Source organism: Lepidochelys kempii, chromosome 1 (genome assembly GCF_965140285.1).
Source record: "Lepidochelys kempii isolate rLepKem1 chromosome 1, rLepKem1.hap1, whole genome shotgun sequence".
NCBI classification, from domain to species: Eukaryota; Metazoa; Chordata; order Testudines; family Cheloniidae; genus Lepidochelys; species Lepidochelys kempii.
In genome coordinates this window covers 111,957,910-111,975,585 of record NC_136380.1, presented here as the reverse complement: position 1 = coordinate 111,975,585, position 17,676 = coordinate 111,957,910, and the positions used below count along the sequence as shown (strand labels likewise).

Below are 17,676 nucleotides of genomic sequence, written 5' to 3'. Positions count from 1 at the left end.
CCCTTCCATAACTTATCAAGCTCGGTCTTGAAGCCAGTTAAGTTTTTTGCCCCCACTGCTTCATCTTGTGTTTTGCCAAACTATTCTGCAGATAAAAAATGCAGATCTGTATATTTCAAGAAGGATTTTTTTAAATCTTGAGAGCAGAGCACAATTTAATTGAGGTGAGGGATTCCCTATACCCAAGCATCTAAATGTCTTCACGAGATTAGAAGATTCCAGTAGAACTGAAAGTCTGGTGATGAGATTAATCTTTCAGATGAGGTTAGAACCAAATTCTTGGTTTCTTGTGGTCATTCTAGAGTGTCTCACTTTTGCAAAAGTTGCTATGTTGGCCTCCATGTCCTGGAGAAAATTGCAGAGCGGGTAACTACATATTGCCTACATAAATTTTGTGTGCTCAATTTCCTCTGGATACAGTGATCCTAGTCACTTCTTGTGATAAACTGTTGTGTGCTGTTTCTGTACACTGTCAAATAATGGCCATATTCTGTTTCAGAAGTAGCTGAATTACATTAAAGGATGAAGTGAGCTATAGCTCACGAAAGCTTATGCTCAAATAAATTTGTTAGTCTCTAAGGTGCCACACGTACTCCTTTTCTTTTTATTAAAGGATGAAGTGATTCTAGTATTATAGGCTGAACTGGCAGTGATTGTAGTTAATGTTGCCTAATGTTTTCCATTGTAAGACCCTGTTTTCAGTGACTCAGAACCTTGCTAAACTTTAATCGTTCAGGCTGAAATTTTCCATGCTGGGCATTTGCCTTGGGCTGAATTTTTTTTAAGACTTCAACAAACATGGTTTAGCTGTTTCTAAGAGATTATGGGGAAATATGTTGTTTTGCCAGTGTTAAAAAAAATTCTCCTAACCATTTAATTGAGTAGCTTTGGGCCCTCCATGCTCTAGACCAAAGACTTGAAATTTGACAGGTGGGTCACCCTGGTATCAGAGATGTACCTTTTGCTGTAACTCTGCCAATACACCTAAATGGAGAGTCTTGTTAGGGTTTGGCAGCTAAATTCTCCAAGTTTCTCTCTGCACTGAGCATGCTGTAGGCCAGGGCTACAGGCACTGAGGGGGTCTTTTCCTGCAGTTACACCACTCAGCTGCTAGAGGCCATCATGGCACTAGGGAATGGAAGTGAGATGAGGAAGACTCTCTCCCCCGTGGTCTCAATGTTCCCCCCACTGGTGCCCATGTCAGCTTGAAGGAGAAGAAGAAAACAGCCTGACTTGAATGTAGAAGAATGAAAAACAGAGGGGGACCAGAAATGGTGGGCAAAGTGGGACTGGAACAAAAGGGTGCAACCCTATGGGACAGAGCAAAAGAGTCTAAAACCACTACAGCAGTGGTTCTCAAAGTCCACTGCTTGTTCAGGGAAAGCCCCTGGCGGGCCAAGCTGGTTTGTTTACCTGCCGCGTCCACAGGTTCGGCCAATCGCTGCTCCCACTGGGAAATAAGGGAAAAGGGAGAACACTTATTTTTGTGCACCTACAGTGTTCCTTACAGGACTTTTAATGACAATTGTAATGAGGTTTCCACATGTGGAGGCACGGATCCATGTGTGAGGCTATGAAAACTGCGGTACAGTTTGACTGATAGCTTGCTGTTCCCTAAATGTTATTTGAATTAGCAAAATATGCTTGTTTCCAATGGCATTCTACATTTTGTGTATAATTATTTCCTTTTTAAAGCCTGTAACATTTTTTAACGTAGGTTCTGGATTTGGAGCTGCTACAAAAGCCATGTGTTTAGGGATGAAATACTGGAAGCCTGAGAGGCTAGAAACTCTTATTGAAGTGAGCATCGAATGTGGACGAATGACTCATAATCACCCTACAGGTAACATCCACTGAAATAAAATTATTTGCCTGTGATATGTATGACTAATAATCAATTTGGAACAGACTAGCACAGCTCCTGTTAGCTCACTTGGTTGAACTACTGCCGTATCTGGAGACCCCTAGGTTCTGACTTGAGCCATGCCATCCATGAGGTATTTGTTCAATACATAGCAACTCCAGCTGTAGGGTGGAAAACCCCCTTAAACATCACTTGTAATGACTGAAGAATTTGCATGTTACTATCCTGCTCAAATTACTGTGTAACAATTTCACTTTTATCCAGAAGACCCTGTGAACACGCAGGTTTATCCTTCAGAAGATACTGTTTTTCTGTTATGGGGTCTTACCTCATCAGATTATGTTAGCTATAGATGTGAAGAGAGCAAATTGGATATCAAGATGTTTCCAAATCCACATGTTTTAGGAAGAAATCCAAATATGTCATTTGTTTGTGTTCTGAAGGTTCATTTTTATATTTCTGTGCCACTTAAACAGTAGTAGAGAAACACACAATGAACTATGACATGGAGCAGGTGTAATGGTTTCATTTGGAGATGTAACTTTGTAAAATACTCCTGACAATTTTTACTCCTGACAATTCCTTGAAGACCAGCATTACTCTATCAGCAAACTTTTTCCCTATAGCACAGTTTCATATTTAATAAATCTAGTGCCACCAACAAAATATCAAATCAAATCACATATGAGGGCTTTATGATTGTATTCCTAACTTAATGCAACTAGTTGCATTCTGTACTGTTTTATTTCGATGTTTCATGTTGACCATGTCTTTAACAAACACACAATCTGCACCAGTGAGTGGCATGCTTCTTATTGCACCTTTGCTCTTTGACCATGCTCTCAGGAAAATGCATTCTGTGGGGAGAAGCAGAATTATGGCATAGTCTGACACCTTGAGGTGCTAAAAAGATTGAATGGCCCAAAAGGTGGGGATGTTCTTATAAGGAATAAGGCCCTGATCCAGCAAGACACTTAGGTCAGTGCTTAACTTTAAATATGTGAGCAGTACCATTGACTCATATGCTTGAAGTTAAGCACATGTTCCAGTGCTGTGCATTGGGGCTTTAGTGTCTACAATTACCGAGCTGGTTTCTTAGCTTTATTTTCAAGTTTACACTCAGTATTTTTGGCTGTGTTTGAAAAAAAGCTCAAAAATTTCACAAGTAGATATAAGAAAACAAGCAAGTCATTTTCTGACTCAGCCAACATTGCGAGTGTCTCTTAAAAGACAATATTATCTTGAACACAGTGAAATTCCATGATCCGCAACCTGCAGATATACACCATAGACTACTTGCACAGCTTCCTATTGAGGGCAGTTAGATCCCAAAACAAAATAGGAAGAACCCTGAAGTACAGAACATAGTAGCATGCACAATGTCTATGAAGAAATGACTTAGTTACTCAGAGTAAAATGAGCAAGAAACAGTATTACATCTAAAATCGTAATCAGTCTGCAAGCTGAATGATTTTGTAAACAAGTGATTTCGAGTATAACTGAATTACTTGGTCCATGTCAGTTGTTCCATGTGACTTGAGTTAAAAGATTTTTAAGTATCATATGAACACATGATATTTATTTTGGATGTCTGCATTATTTGCTGTCATGTTGTACCACTGACACCAGAATCTCCCTGATATGTCAAATAAGTCGTCATCCAGTGAGCAGCATGCTTCAGCCAAGAGTCCTGACAGACTAAGTGTCAACCTGTTAAACAGAAAGACATAGGTCAGATGGATTTGTTAAACCATCCTAAAGATATGACACAGCTAGTAATGATTTTACTGAGGCTATGTTAAAGATGTCTTTATTATTACTATTACAGTAGAAATGTAGATCACATGTTAGTAATTATTAATATTATATGTTAATTCTAGGCTTTTTAGGGTCCTTTTGTACAGCTCTATTTGTATCATATGCAATACAAGGAAAACCACTTGTGCAGTGGGGAAGGGAAATGATGAAGGTGGTCCCAATGGCTGAAGAATATTGCAAAAAGACCATTCGACACATGGCAGGTAACACTCCTAAACTAAAACTATTTTTTAAAAAAACCAGTCACCTATAAAGACACCCATTAAACTTCACTGCTCAATTGCGCCACTTTTGTTAGTTCACATCATCTCCTGTGCTAACATGTTGTCTTTCCACATTGTCTGCACATTAGACTGCAAGCTGTTCAGGGTAGGGGCCTTGTTTTCATATGGCTTGCAAGTTGCCTAGCACACTAATGGCACTATATAAACAGACAAAACAATAATGATAATGCTAAACTGCACAGATTTATTTTTTAAGGAGTCTTCCGATGTCATTACAAGGTAGGAAGAATGTTGGTCAGCAAATCATTTGCAAAGCATGTGTGCTGAGATTTAAGCTGTTTCAGCTGCATTCCATCAAATGGTATAGTAGAAGAGACCCAAGTGATCAGTACAACTTTTTCCATTAGAAATTCAATAGACACTCCTCATTTTGCCAGTGGAAGCCATAACGCATTTGGAGATGCATATATTTAGAGAACAGTTAATTCATCCTTTGTCTGCATGTTCAAATCTGGCTGTTGCTATTCCGTGCAAACATTTGGAATATGTTCTGTTGTACTCATTGTTCAAAACAGCTGAGTGAAACAGGACTCCTGTGATAAATAATGTTAATGCATCTTATACATAACAGCTTTTTAGTGCCTGTTTGCCTAGGATCACCGTATTGTAGTATTGTTGTCCTAATGTGAACAAATGTCTATAGGAGCTTGTCTACAGGAGGACGCTTCGGAAAGTTAATTGTAAGTAGCTCAATGAGTGAATTTAAAGTGGATTAGTTAAACCAAATTAAATTCCTGTGTAGATGCTTTTGCTCAGAATTAAAGGGTCCTTAATTTGATTTAACTTAATACACTTCCAAAGTCACTTTGATGTAAAAGTGTTACCTATGAAATGTTTTTTCCATCTGTTCTAAAAGGTTACAGGGGCCTGGGGAATGCTGGGGAATGATTAGACTACATATAAATCTTTACTTGGAGCGTCCAAGAACTAAGATTTATTTGCGAGATAAAGTTGCAGCTCAAAAAATTGTGGACAAACAAGAAGCTTTTCTGGAACACACTGAATTCTTTTACTGTAGCCTCTTCTGCTCTAAGGTTGTTGTTGTTCTTTTTTTTATAGACTAGACCTAACAGCAGCAGGTGCAGGATTAGTATATAGAGGTCTCTCTTTGACTGACCTTACAGAAGGGTCCTGTCACTCCACCAGGGTGAACCCACAGATGTGTAAAGATATGTGGGACTCCTGAAGAATGCATTGTATAATAATGGCATTGTGGAGCTTGGGGCTATTTTGGAAGGGGAAAAATATCTCCCACCTCAGGCGCGAGTCCCTTGGCTGCTGAGATGCACTGAAGAGAATTTCTGCTGAACAGAGCCCTACATTTTTAGAAAACCATTTCTGAGAAGCCTTTTTTTGTTTCAGTCACAAGACAATGAGACCCATTTAATCACAAAAGGTCTATTGCTCTCACTAAGTTACACTTACTCTCATGTGTACTCCATTGACTTCAGTATGACTACTCATGGCATGCAAGTAAGTACTCAACACCCGTAAGGGTTGAAAAATTGGGCCGAAAGACAGGAAGGATGGTTTTGTGGTTCAGGCCCAGGACTCTGGGAGGTCTGGGTTTAATTTCTGGCTTTGCTACAGATTTTCCATCGGACTAGGAAAATCACTTAACTTTGTTCCTCACGTCTTCCATCTGTAAAATGGGGATAATAATACTTCCCTACCTTACAGCAGTGTTGCGGAGGGGGCGGGGGAGGAGAATCATTTATGTTTTTAGCACCAGGGTACTATGCTGATGAGTGCAACAGAAAAGCAGAGATAATTGCTAGGTCTTTTGAGTTTTTAGGCCAGTTTTAAAATCACATGATGATCAAATCAATTGTGTGTGGTGGTTTATTTAAACCAGAACTATTTTTCTCTTAAAATACTCTCCTGTTTTTTAAGGGGCAGGTAGACATTTTCACTCTGCTTTTTCAAACATAGAATTTCTTTTAAGATATTAATCAACTGCTGCTTGGGCTTCCTGTAACAGAATGAAAGTACCTCATGGTATGTTCGGCATGACACCACCAGGGTCAGCAAATGCCAACAGGACCCTCTCTGTGTTGGACTCCTCCAGGTCCTGCGCCTTGGCAAAATCCTTCCCTTTGCAGCAACCCTGGGTCCTGGTGTGGGTGCAAGGGAACTCTGTGGGGGGGTTGGATTCCCTCCTGCCACCCAGCGATCTGTGGCAACTGCTGCAGCATCAGGAGTGCTGTAGTCTCTACTATCATTATACTTTCACCCCCTCTGCTGGGAAGTGCGGGGTGGGAGAGTTACCAGCAGGTAGAAAATACCAGAGTATACAAAAATAGCTTTTGTTTTTTGATATATGAAGATGAAGTGTTTTCAGGATATTAATCCCTAATGAGGAGCACTTGCTTAGCCTTTTTGGAAGAGGAAAAAAAGAAAAGAAAAAGAAACAACCAAATTGCTTCATTTAGAAAAGTGACTACTATGTGTGCACAGTTGCTAATTTTCTGTCAGGTCTGAGTGTTTGTGACACTCTCCTCAAGGAACCTAGAGCCGGAAGCCACTGTGTTACCCCTCTTGCCTCAGCAAGAGTGAGCTTTGCTGGAGATCAGATTGTGTGTCAGCTCCCTGCCACACCAGTCTCTCTTCCTCACCAGCAAACTCCTCAAGACTCTGCCAGTCTGAACCTCGCCTTGCAGGTAACAATCAGTGAACCCCAGTTCCCAACTTCCCCCCAAGATGTCTCTCTGCAGCGTCCAGTCCCTCTCACTGGACGCTTACAGAAATTACTAAGTTCGCTGCCTCCAAAGAGACAGTGCACACACCAGCCTGTTAAGTTCACCAAGCACTCACTCTACTTCAAAATAACAGCACTGAGATGGTTTATAGTAAAATTAAGAATACGTTTATAAATAAAGAACAGAGATTTAGGTGATACTAAGCAAGAGAAAAGGGAGACAGGTGTGGTTGCAAACAAAACAAAATAAAACATGCTTTCTAGTGATTAAAACTTAATTTTAGCAGGTTATCTTTGCCTAACCAATTTTCTCACTTAAATCAGGTTACCAGCAACTCTAGCCCTCCAGGTCAGAGGACCCCACTTTCACAGAATCTTAGGGTGCTGTCCTCTTTGTTCCCTAAGTGATGGATAACTAGAATGTCTTTTTGTGCTCCTTTTATATTTCCCCAAAGTCTAATGTCTTTACCTCAAGAGCCAGGAAAAATTCCGAGGGGTGCAGACTCTGTTTCCCAGTGTGCTCACTAGGCTGTTTTCCGCTAGTTAGCTGGGTGGCTTTGTTTATCTTACATGTAAATGTACTTTCATTGTCCTCTGGCTTACAACGCTTGATCCAGACATGTAAAGCCACATTCCTTTGTCTAAGGCAGGCTTGCTTATCAACTCTCTCCACAACATATTTTAGGAACATATTTCCAGAGCATGTACTTATCTCTTTACACACCATTGGTACATACATCACACAGGGATATTCATGACCAGCATGTCATCAGTTTGTATATGATATCTTACTTGATACACTTTCATAATACAATAACATCATATACAGTCATTTGATTCAGTTGCTTATTGGTTTGGGTTCCGACCCTCTGATCTCCCCCTGGGAAGTCTGTACCCTGATTGTCACCATGGTTGAAAGGGAAGGCATTAAAAAACAGAAGGTCAGACTTGGTTCGTATTTAATTTGGAGCAGCAGTGATGCTGAACACACCTGCAGTCATACTCCTATACAGAAGTGCCAACTTTCCAATGGCTTGTTTCATGGCTTTCTCCATCTCCCTGCTTTTTGAATTCTTAATTCTAGTCGTCTTTGCCTCCTATCCCTTTTTTCCACCTTTCCCCTCATGGTCGCAATCCTGCGAATAAATATGCATGTGCTTGACTTTACACATGAGTACAGTACGCCCATTGATATCAATAAGACTTAATTGCATGTTTAAGTGTTTTAGTTAATAGGACTGGATTTAAGCACTTGCTTAAAAGGTAAGCAGACACTTAAGTGCTTTGCTGAATCAAGGACATCAGTAGTCCAATTGAACATAATGGGGCTACTCATACGCAGAAAGTTAAGCATGTGTTTGCAGTTTTCAAGACTCACTGTATTTTCTCACTGACCAGAGCAAAAAGTAGGTGATATATAAAGATGGGCTGAAGGTTTTCTCCTCCTGTTTTGTTTGTAGTGCAAGTTCTGGTCTTTGTTTACCCAGTTTTTAATGGAAGATTCTATGGATGACTGAAGAACTAGTAGGTTCATTACACTAGAGAAATCATACATATAAAATCTGAATAATTGAGATGGAAAGTGATTTATATTCAGGCTGTGTAAAAGATTTTGTATTTTGTTTGGTATCTTCAACACCTGTTTAATTCAAACAATTGGGAGAAAAGCTCTCTATTCCACACCTCTGAGTCCCCCAGCAAAACCAGGGAAGGTAAGCCTTGACAGTCCTCATATTTCTAAGGTAAAAAAGCACATTCCCACCTCCCACCCAATTATTTCATTTTAAAGAAACTCAAGCAAACAAAAATAAATGTTTTAGGTATTCGTGATTTGCCATAAAGGAACACCAGCAAACAAAGGCACAGACTAATTTTTCTCCCGTGTAATTCACATTTATCTTTTTTCTTTATAGTGTTTCAGAAGAAGGTTGCACTGTCTCAATGTCATATCATGTTGTATTTCTAGTTTGTTGGATGTTTTTAAGATAATTCTACAGTTCTTACCATTTTAAATTTTCTTTCTTTCTTTTCATGTTAATTTTTCTTGCCTTTCTGTTACCTGTTCCACTGATATAATCAAATAGAACATGCAGTTTGATCCTGCTTGAGTGTGTGAATTGTTAAAGTTATATTCCTGTAGAATACAAAGTTTTACTGGGAAAACCCTGTTTTGTTCTTTCTTTAAAAGCTATTTAAGTGCACCTGAAAGTCTTGTCAAGATGAAATATTACACCATTAGTTTGTTTTGCATTCAGAGTATCAGGAGCACTGGTTTTACTTTGAAGCCAAATGGCAGTTTTATTTGGAGGAGAGAGAAATCACTGAAGATAATCAGAATAAACCCGTCTTTCCTGATAATTATGATGCTGAGGAGAGAGAAAAGGTAAAAATCTGTAAATGTAACTTCAAGAAGAGCTCAGAAAATCTCATTACTAATAGACACATTTCCAGAGAGATAATCTGAGATGGTTGTTAAATGTCTTTTCTGCCCCATAGGATGGGGGTTCTTCTGAAAAGGTTTTTTGCTTATTTACTAACAAGAAAAATTATTCCATCTTTACTTAATATGTGAGTTAATACAAGAAATGGTTACAACTGAATCAGGAATAAGGTTCTAAGCGACAGTCATGGAATGGGAGTGAAACAGCATATACTGGCACTTTAAGGAAAAGAGGAATCAGGGCGAAAGGGGAACAGAGTAGCCTGGACCCTGCTCTCCCATCCCCCAACATGATTTCTCTTTTCTTTAAAGACAGTATAAACCATTACAGGGAGAAATACAATAATCAGGGAAGTCAAACTGGCCAGATGTTTAAACATCTAGAGAAGGGGTGAAATTGAGAAGTAAATTGCAATGAATCATGGCTATTAAAGATGGAAAAGACATACTCAGAGATCTAGGCTGGAATTTTTAAGGGTCCCTAAAGGAAATGGGTGACCAGCTCTCATAGAAATTCCCATGGGAGTTTGGCACATAACTCTCTCAAGGCTCTTTGAAAATCCCCATCCTAGTCCATTCCTTGATCAATACAGAGTCGATTCCTACACTGGTTTTGTCCAGTCTTGTTTTAAGTATCTCAAGAGATGGTGTTTCATCACTTCCCAGGGTACTTTGTTTTGTAGTCTACACTGTTTTTAATTTAATCCCATTACTTTTAGTTATTGCTTCTTGAACCAAGCTAAATAAATTCCTCTTCTTCTTTGGTGTTTATGACTTTCCAGTATTTGAAGATAGTTCTCATGTTTCCAATTTACTTAGCAGCCTGGCAATAAATATGAAATTCTTTTCAACTTTCCCCATATGTCAGTTCTTCCAGTCCCTTGGAGCATAGTTCTGTTCTGAAAAGTGACTAACATGGGGTGCTCCGTAAACTTTTCCATGCTCTGAAATATGATAGAGGGCACCCATGGATGATAATGAATAGTAGATTCATTAGTAGATAATAAGACGGCACCGGCTCACTTAACAGCTCTGTTCCCTGTGTGTATTCAGTCATATTTTCTTACTTTAGTGACAATAAGTTTTTACTAGTTTTATCTCCTACTAGTGTAAATACAACTACTATATGGGAGGCTGAGCTGAATAACATTCCTCCTCATTCATTATCAACAGAATAGTTGACTAAATTCCAGTTACAAGGACAGGAGTACTTGTGGCACCTTAGAGACTAACAAATTTATTTGAGCATAAGCTTTCATGGGCTACAGCTCACTTCATCGGATGCATAGAATGGAACACAGAGGAAGAAGATATATATAGACATACAGAGAACATGAAAAAGTGGAGTAAGAGGCTAATTAATTATGAGCTATTATCAGCAGGAGAAAAAAACTTTTGTAGTGATAATCAAGATGGCCCATTTAGACAGTTGACAAGACCAAATTCTACTTACACCTGTGTGACCACTTTGGCAGGTTGAGCTTTTGTTATTGATGATGCACAGGAAGGAAAGACCCTTGCTTGACTTGCAGCGCCTTGGCTGTCTGCAGGACTGACAGTTGGAAACTACATCTTTTTACTTGTAAACTGAGCACATTGGATCTGCATTCCCTGAATGTGAAATACATGGAACCCTCACTGTGCCACTTTCACAGCCTCTTTTCAAAGTAGAACTGCACTTTGATCCTCTTTGGTGCTTTTCCCTGCATTCCTTTCAGTTTATCAGTTGCGCGTGGAACTCCTTTTGTATTGCAACAATAAAGAGAAATGTCCGGGGCTAAATTTTCAAACAGGTCTCTAAAATCATGAGTGCATCTCCAGTCCATGCAAAGCCCCCATTTAAGCATGCACACAAAAACTGCAGAAGCTTTTAATATTAGGCAGACATAGCCAGATTTTATTTATTGGAATATATTTGAAAAGACCATTTTTATTTGTAAAAATAAATACTCTTCAGATTAACAAGGAATATACAGTAGTTTCTATAAAATTGGCTGCCATGTCTAGATACCCAGAAATTTGGGGCAATGAAAGATAAGTTAACTCTGCCTGACTGTATGGACAAGAAGCAGGCAGTGGGCACAATCAGAACAAATCATCTTGCAGTAAATATGAGTTTGATTCTTCAACTGTGTATTAAGTAAACTGCACAAATAGACAGACACTGTAGCTCACTCTCATTTTAAGACTTGATTCTTCAATCATCGCTCTCAAGCTATGGACTCAAATGTTGGAAGCAATGTGTGATAAAGACCCAAAATGAGAGCGACTGAAAAAGCGGTCATACAGGAAGCTTAAAATGTTGGAGTTTCATTCCTTGAGTGTCAATAACTTTCTATAGCCTGAGTTTCAAGATTCTTTATTTCTGAGATAAACAATTTTCAACAAAGCTCGGAGACACCAAATCTGGAGGTATCATCAGGAGTAAAATGAGTGACAACTCTCAAAGTAAAGGATACTTGAGACATATGTCTGCAGCCCTGATCCAGAATAGCACTGATGTAAGTAATCCCAATGGGACTTTATGTGTAAATCAATGCTACTTCACATGAATAAGGGATGCAGAACTAAGGCCTTAGAGTCTACTTGTGTAAGATGACAGCAGAAGCAGATAGGCACTGCCTATTGTTTGCAAACATGAAAGTAAGGAGAAAGTGATGCTACAGTCTAGCTGGATACCCCTCCCACTTTGGTATATGTGTGGGTGCACAGTATATAAATATATAAAGCTTAAGTGAAAGTTATTTTCATAGCATACAAACAGAGAAATTAGATAAAATGTATAATAGTCCTGCTGGAAGGCTGCAATGTGACACTACTTTATTTCTCAGAACACACAAGAACTCCAAAACAGAGAGAAACAAAACTGGCTGCTCCCTAAGCAGAGAGATACAGCTCATCTCACCTTACTCTAGCTGGCGGTTTGCACACTGACTCTGCTGAATGCTCCCACACTTTGCTACAGAGCCCACTAGTCTGCACATGGGACTAGAGACAGACAGACAAATACACACACACTGCTCTTAACACGACAGCTTGCAGTTCCAACACAGTCCTCAGTAAACCATAAAGGGAATAGACTGAAATGCAAGGAAAGGCCTCATGTGTCAAGAAGCTCAAGGCTAAATTCAGCCCTACTTGAAGGAGGTACAACTCAAATTGCTATATTGTATTTTATATGTTAAGGGGTTAAAAAACAGGCTTGCAGGCCAATCTTTAATCAAAATAATGTTTTTGCTTTAAGCATAACACATGCACTTTGGGTGTGGTTTGGAAATTGGGGCAGGTAAAAAAGGTAAAGTCTTGATGTACCTATTTTAGGGCCTGTTTGATGGGCCAGTGCACAATGCCCAGGGTTTTTGTTGCAGAGGAAGTATTCTGCCTCTTGTATTTGAAGATCATTTTCACTATTGTTGTTCAGAGCAGTCTTTGAGAGGAAGGGAAGCCTGGCAGGACAAGGTGAGAAAGAATGATTTGAAATAAAATATCTAGAAGTGGAGACATTTGAACAAATGTGGAAGAGGACACAGTAAAGACATATTTAAAACTGGGCAGGACAAAACATTTGAGAATATGTGGTGGGGGAATGGAGAACAATTCCTCATTGTCTGAGAGGAGACCAAGACAACCTAATAAGTCTTTTCCACCTCTAATTTCTATGAGTGTGAACTTTTAAGATGTGAAATGAGACTCTGACTTGATGAGCTTCTTGAAATTCCTGGCTCACTTGAATCCTAGAGACCTTTGCTCCTGATCCAGCCTGCAGAGTAGTTACAAGTATTTTGTTTCCTTCTGGCCTACATGACTGTTGGCATTAAAGCCTCTCTCTGTCCCTGAGAGTCAGAGCTGCTTCTGGGGGGACTATTCAGCAGAGGAACCAGGAAATTTGTCAGTGTTAGGAGGCTTTGAAAAAATATCAACTCAAATTAATATTGTGGTTGCATTTGTAAATGGGAAGATCAGAGACGCTCCTCCGTTGCTCCATACGAAATGTCACAAATACATCGAAGTGAGCTTCCCCTGAATGCAGATCCTTATCAACCATCTCAGGGTAAAAGTGTCTAACAGTATATCATTCTGCATGTGAAAAGTGGTGAGCGCTTGCAACATTTTCCGACCAACTCGACAGCTATTCTTTTAGACTTACAGGCGGTGGAGTTCTGAAGGCCGGGGTGGAAGAAGAGGCCATGATGCTCCCATGATTGCATATGATGCTCTTTTAGGATGTGGTGGTGACTGGACAGAACTTTGCAACAGAGCAATGTTCCACGGGGGTGAGTAATCCTGTTGTTCCTTTACAATATCGAGTGTTTGAATCCCCTGGAGTTTAAATGGCAAAATGGTCATTATTGTATGAGATGCAACCTTTAAGTCACAAATTTCACTCCTGTTGAAAAAGACATCTCAGCAGTAAAGCTCCTGACTAAGTCAAATCTGCCATATTGCCTATTATTGATTCCTTATCAATGTCACATGATCAGTGTTGTTATTATGTCAATAGTACCTGCCATTCAGGACTCGGAAAGTGCTTTACAGACATTAGTGAATTAAGCCTCACAACATGCTTGTGAAGTAAATTAAGGATATCCATGTCTACGGTTCACTTTACGACCACTTATAAACAGCAACCTCTGTCTGGGATGGCTGCTATAGAACCACACACAGGAAAACAACACAAGGGCATAAGATGGGGGAAGAAAAAGAATACTGAATGCAATTAAAACTGCAGGGAGTTTTCAGGCAGGTAGTATGTAATTACTTAAGCAGTAGTTTGTCTGGGACACTGGTTTAACATCCTTACTCTTATAAAAAACACCATGTATTCTTTAAGGGACACAAGTGGTTAATATCTTTGTGTTGCAACTCATGCCAAAGATAGCTCCTTCAACATCACTGTGCCCTGCCCCCTACCCTCATGCTGAATCACCAACACTGCAGATTCACCCAGCAGGATGCCATCAACAATCAACCTAGGTATTCCATGGAGACCCTCTGTCTGCGCTGCTGACCCAACCCACCCCGACTTAGCTTTGGGAGAGTTAATGGGATCTCAACACAAGATACCATGGATACATACACACAGCCATTATGTGATTTTAAATGATTAATTACAGTAATAAGATACTTTCCCTGCCCTAAAGATCTTGCAATCTAGTGGTTTCTTCTGTAGCTACTCTTCCTTTCTAGCACTGGGTTAACTGCGATGGTTTGTTGCACCCTGAGAGCCATTTAAGAGAAGGGGGATGTTTTGTTGCAGAAGCTTCCTCCCAAAAGGAAAAGAGCAGTAAGTCAGGGACTTCGGGGTTGGAGGACCTGGCTTTTCTCTGTCCCCTGGCTCCTCCCCAGCCAATGGCTCCCTTATTTGATCAGATGAGCAGCTGATATCATTGCTTTTTATTTGCGTTAACCACATTCTCTTTCTCTGAAACAATATCAAATATATTGTTTTCATTGGATTAACTATTACCTTTTAAATGTAAAGATTGTTGCTTTCACCATTTAATAATAATTGTAAAATAAAATCTGCTGATCCTGTATTTGTGAGGCAGCGCATTAGCTAGATGCCCCACGAAAAGTCCCTTCTAATTGAAATGATGCAATGTGCTGCCCTTTAAGCAGCCGGACAGCATTGCTGCTTACTGAATTGACTTTTGTCCATTTGGCAAATGGACTTGTTGCCCTCCCAGCATGATTCTAATGGCACACAGGTTTCCTTGCTTGTGAACCAACGTAATCAGTGAGGTAGAGGGAGCACGGGCAGAAAATACCAAGTTTTTTGTACACTCTCTACAGCAGCAGGAGACAGTACTGTTAGCTTGTTGCCTGCTGGAGACTCCCCTGTGGAGGGGGTATCCATAGCAAGGGAGCGACAGGTTTCCAATCCCTTTGTGCCACTTAGCACACAAAGCAAGGCAGGGATTCTGCCCCACAACATCTGCACTAAATGGAATATTGGGGCCAACCCAAGTGTTCATTTGGTATCACAATGAATGTGTCAGTACATATTAAACTCATGGTTAAGGCTGGTCTTCACTGCAGCTGTTAGTGTGAGTTAGTACACACGCGTTACTCCACGTGAGCTAGCCTAGCTCAGTGAGAGCAGCTACACTGCGAAATAACATTTGAGCCACGCAGCATGGTTTGATTAGCAGAGTGACTGATTTAACAGCTGATGAGTAGTTGTCATTTAAGCTGCAGCATACCCACTGCATTATTAGCTCAAGGGTCAGCAGCACTGAAGCTTCAACCCATGCACAGAATTCATGGCCCCCGCAAATTTCTTTGCTTCCCTGCAGAAAAATTATTTCTGGTGGGGAAGCAAAGGGAAGGCACAAGAGCAGTCACGCGCCCCTCCCCGGCAGTGCAGACAGGTCGGTTTGGCCTCCCGGAGCTTCCGGTAGAGATGTAAATCACCACTGGGGGGCTGGGCAGTCTGGGCAGTGTGTATGAGAGAGAGAGAGATACTCTATCCCTTTCACTCACTATTGCAGCATGCTTGGCATGGCAGGGCTTTGGCGTGTTTCTGAGGAGGGAGGCATGGGGGAGGCTCTATCCTGTCAGGCAGAGCAGAATGTAGCAACCTGCCTGCTTAATGAATTGTTCCGATTGTTCTTAGTGAATTTCCCCAAGAGTGTAAAACAGGTGTAAAAATGTTAAGGCTCCTTTACATTGCCAGAGTGGTGTAAAGGATCCTTACTGTAAAGGACAGTGTGGCCTTATAAATGCTTATGGTGTTTTAGAGAGTAGAACTGGTCTAAATTTTTAAAATTTCCTAGCAAAATGTGCTCCATGAACTGATTGCTACTGACCTTTCTGGAGATGGTCAGTAGCCAATATAAATTGTGAGTTTGAATACCCAGCCCTTGCTTGCTCTTCCGTTGCCTATGATGTAACACTGAGCATATGGGTGCATATATTTGTTGACTAATAACTAGAAGTAAAGGGTCAATACTCGCTACATTACTATTAGACAGAGGGGGTTTGGGGATTTCCTCCAATGCTCCTTACTCCCGAACTCCATCCATTGTATTGTAGTTTACATAAATTACCAAAATAATTGAAACCAGCCTGATTATTTTGCATTATTTTAACAAATAAAATATGCAGAATTTTAAAATATTGTGTGCAGAATTTTTAACTTTTTGGGGCAGAATTTCCCCAGGAGTACATTATGCAGTCTGACCCATTACTGCTGGCAAAGGTGGAGGCTTGAAATTCCAGTTGGTTGGTGAACTCCCTAGAGCTACCATTCTGAGAGTCTCTTTGGCACACCACATATAAGTAAAAATCTGTTCTGCAGTGGCTTAAAGCTTCCTTCTCTGTGTAGTGATATATCTGCAAAGGAGAGTGCATTTTTCACAACAACAGAACTGCACACGGTTGTGTTTAATTTTACAGGTGAGAGTGCAGCCACTGGATCTATTGCCGGCTGCTTGTATGGATTACTTTACGGCCTGAACAAGGTTCCCAAAGGCTTGTACCAGGATCTTGAACAGAGGGAGAGGCTAGAATACTTGGGCGAGTCTCTTTACCGACGATCCACAGAGGAAAAGTAAAGCAGTTTCTGCCATTTTTCTCTTTCTATAAAGACTCTGTCAAACACTGTAGATAACTGACTAATTATAATAACGCTGTTCTAGGCTGGTGAGGTTTAGTTCTAAAAGGCTATGTGGAATGTGTATAAGTGCAGTTAGCTGAGTCATTCAAGAGTAACTGGACACTGTAAATGTTCAGTTTTTCATAGATACAGGGATTTTTGAGTACCAAACTTGCTCTTATAGTACAATCCAGGTCAGTGAGATTATTTTAAATAAAAATATATATAAATAACTAAAACCCTCTTATTATCAAAATTCTGCCTACCTTACTAATGCCACCCTTAAAAAGCTATCATCAGTAGTATCTTGCACACATATATAATTAATTTTCAAAACTAATGCTTTTCTTCTGAACTAATAGTATGATCCTTTTGTGAGGATGTTCCATTCCCTGTAGATTTTAAACTTTTAACAATTCTTCCACCTCCCTCTTTCCTCCGCCTCACATCTCATGCCTCTGTAATATTTGCAACTCTACTGTGTCACAGATTATTCATTAATGAAATGTTAACCCTTTGTCAGCACTATGGTGTATATGTATTGTTATGTGAGAAGCTTCCAGAAAGGAAAGGCCAACACTAGCAACACTTCCAAGGTACAGCAAAGCATCATTGTGTTTAACATTTCTGCATTATTATGTTTTTTTTTTCACTCTAGACTCTTCAAAACTCTTTTAAAAAGTCAACTGGCTGAAATATTTGTAAATAAATTAATCTTATGCTCTTCATAAGCATCATTTCTTCATTTTCAGATCACACTTATATGTTGCTGTGTCAGTATCAGAATTTTTGTCTGAGGCCATTAAAGAGCTGTAGTACGTCACCAGCCAGGCTATAATGTGTTTCGTGTGACTGAGATTCCTCTCCCAAAGAGGCCTGGAGAGAAAACAGTTACTTTGGCTTTTAAAACAGAAAACCAACTAACTATATGGCCAGGTTAAAAACTAGTATCTGATGTGAATAAAACTAATAGTA

The 17,676-nt window shown here is 39.9% G+C and overlaps 1 protein-coding gene across 1 annotated transcript in view; it reads left to right on the top strand.

The window, feature by feature from the left end:
• Nucleotides 1-17,376, top strand: part of ADPRHL1 (ADP-ribosylhydrolase like 1) — a 33,636-nt gene extending 16,260 nt beyond the window's left edge. The window contains exons 3-7 of the mRNA XM_073327368.1: nucleotides 1,718-1,843; nucleotides 3,745-3,885; nucleotides 8,920-9,047; nucleotides 13,246-13,378; nucleotides 16,503-17,376. Of these exons, the coding sequence (XP_073183469.1) occupies nucleotides 1,718-1,843; nucleotides 3,745-3,885; nucleotides 8,920-9,047; nucleotides 13,246-13,378; nucleotides 16,503-16,660 (686 nt within the window). The 3' untranslated portion in view covers nucleotides 16,661-17,376. The remainder of the gene's footprint in view (nucleotides 1-1,717; nucleotides 1,844-3,744; nucleotides 3,886-8,919; nucleotides 9,048-13,245; nucleotides 13,379-16,502) is intronic.
• The last annotated feature ends 300 nt before the right edge of the window (nucleotides 17,377-17,676 follow it).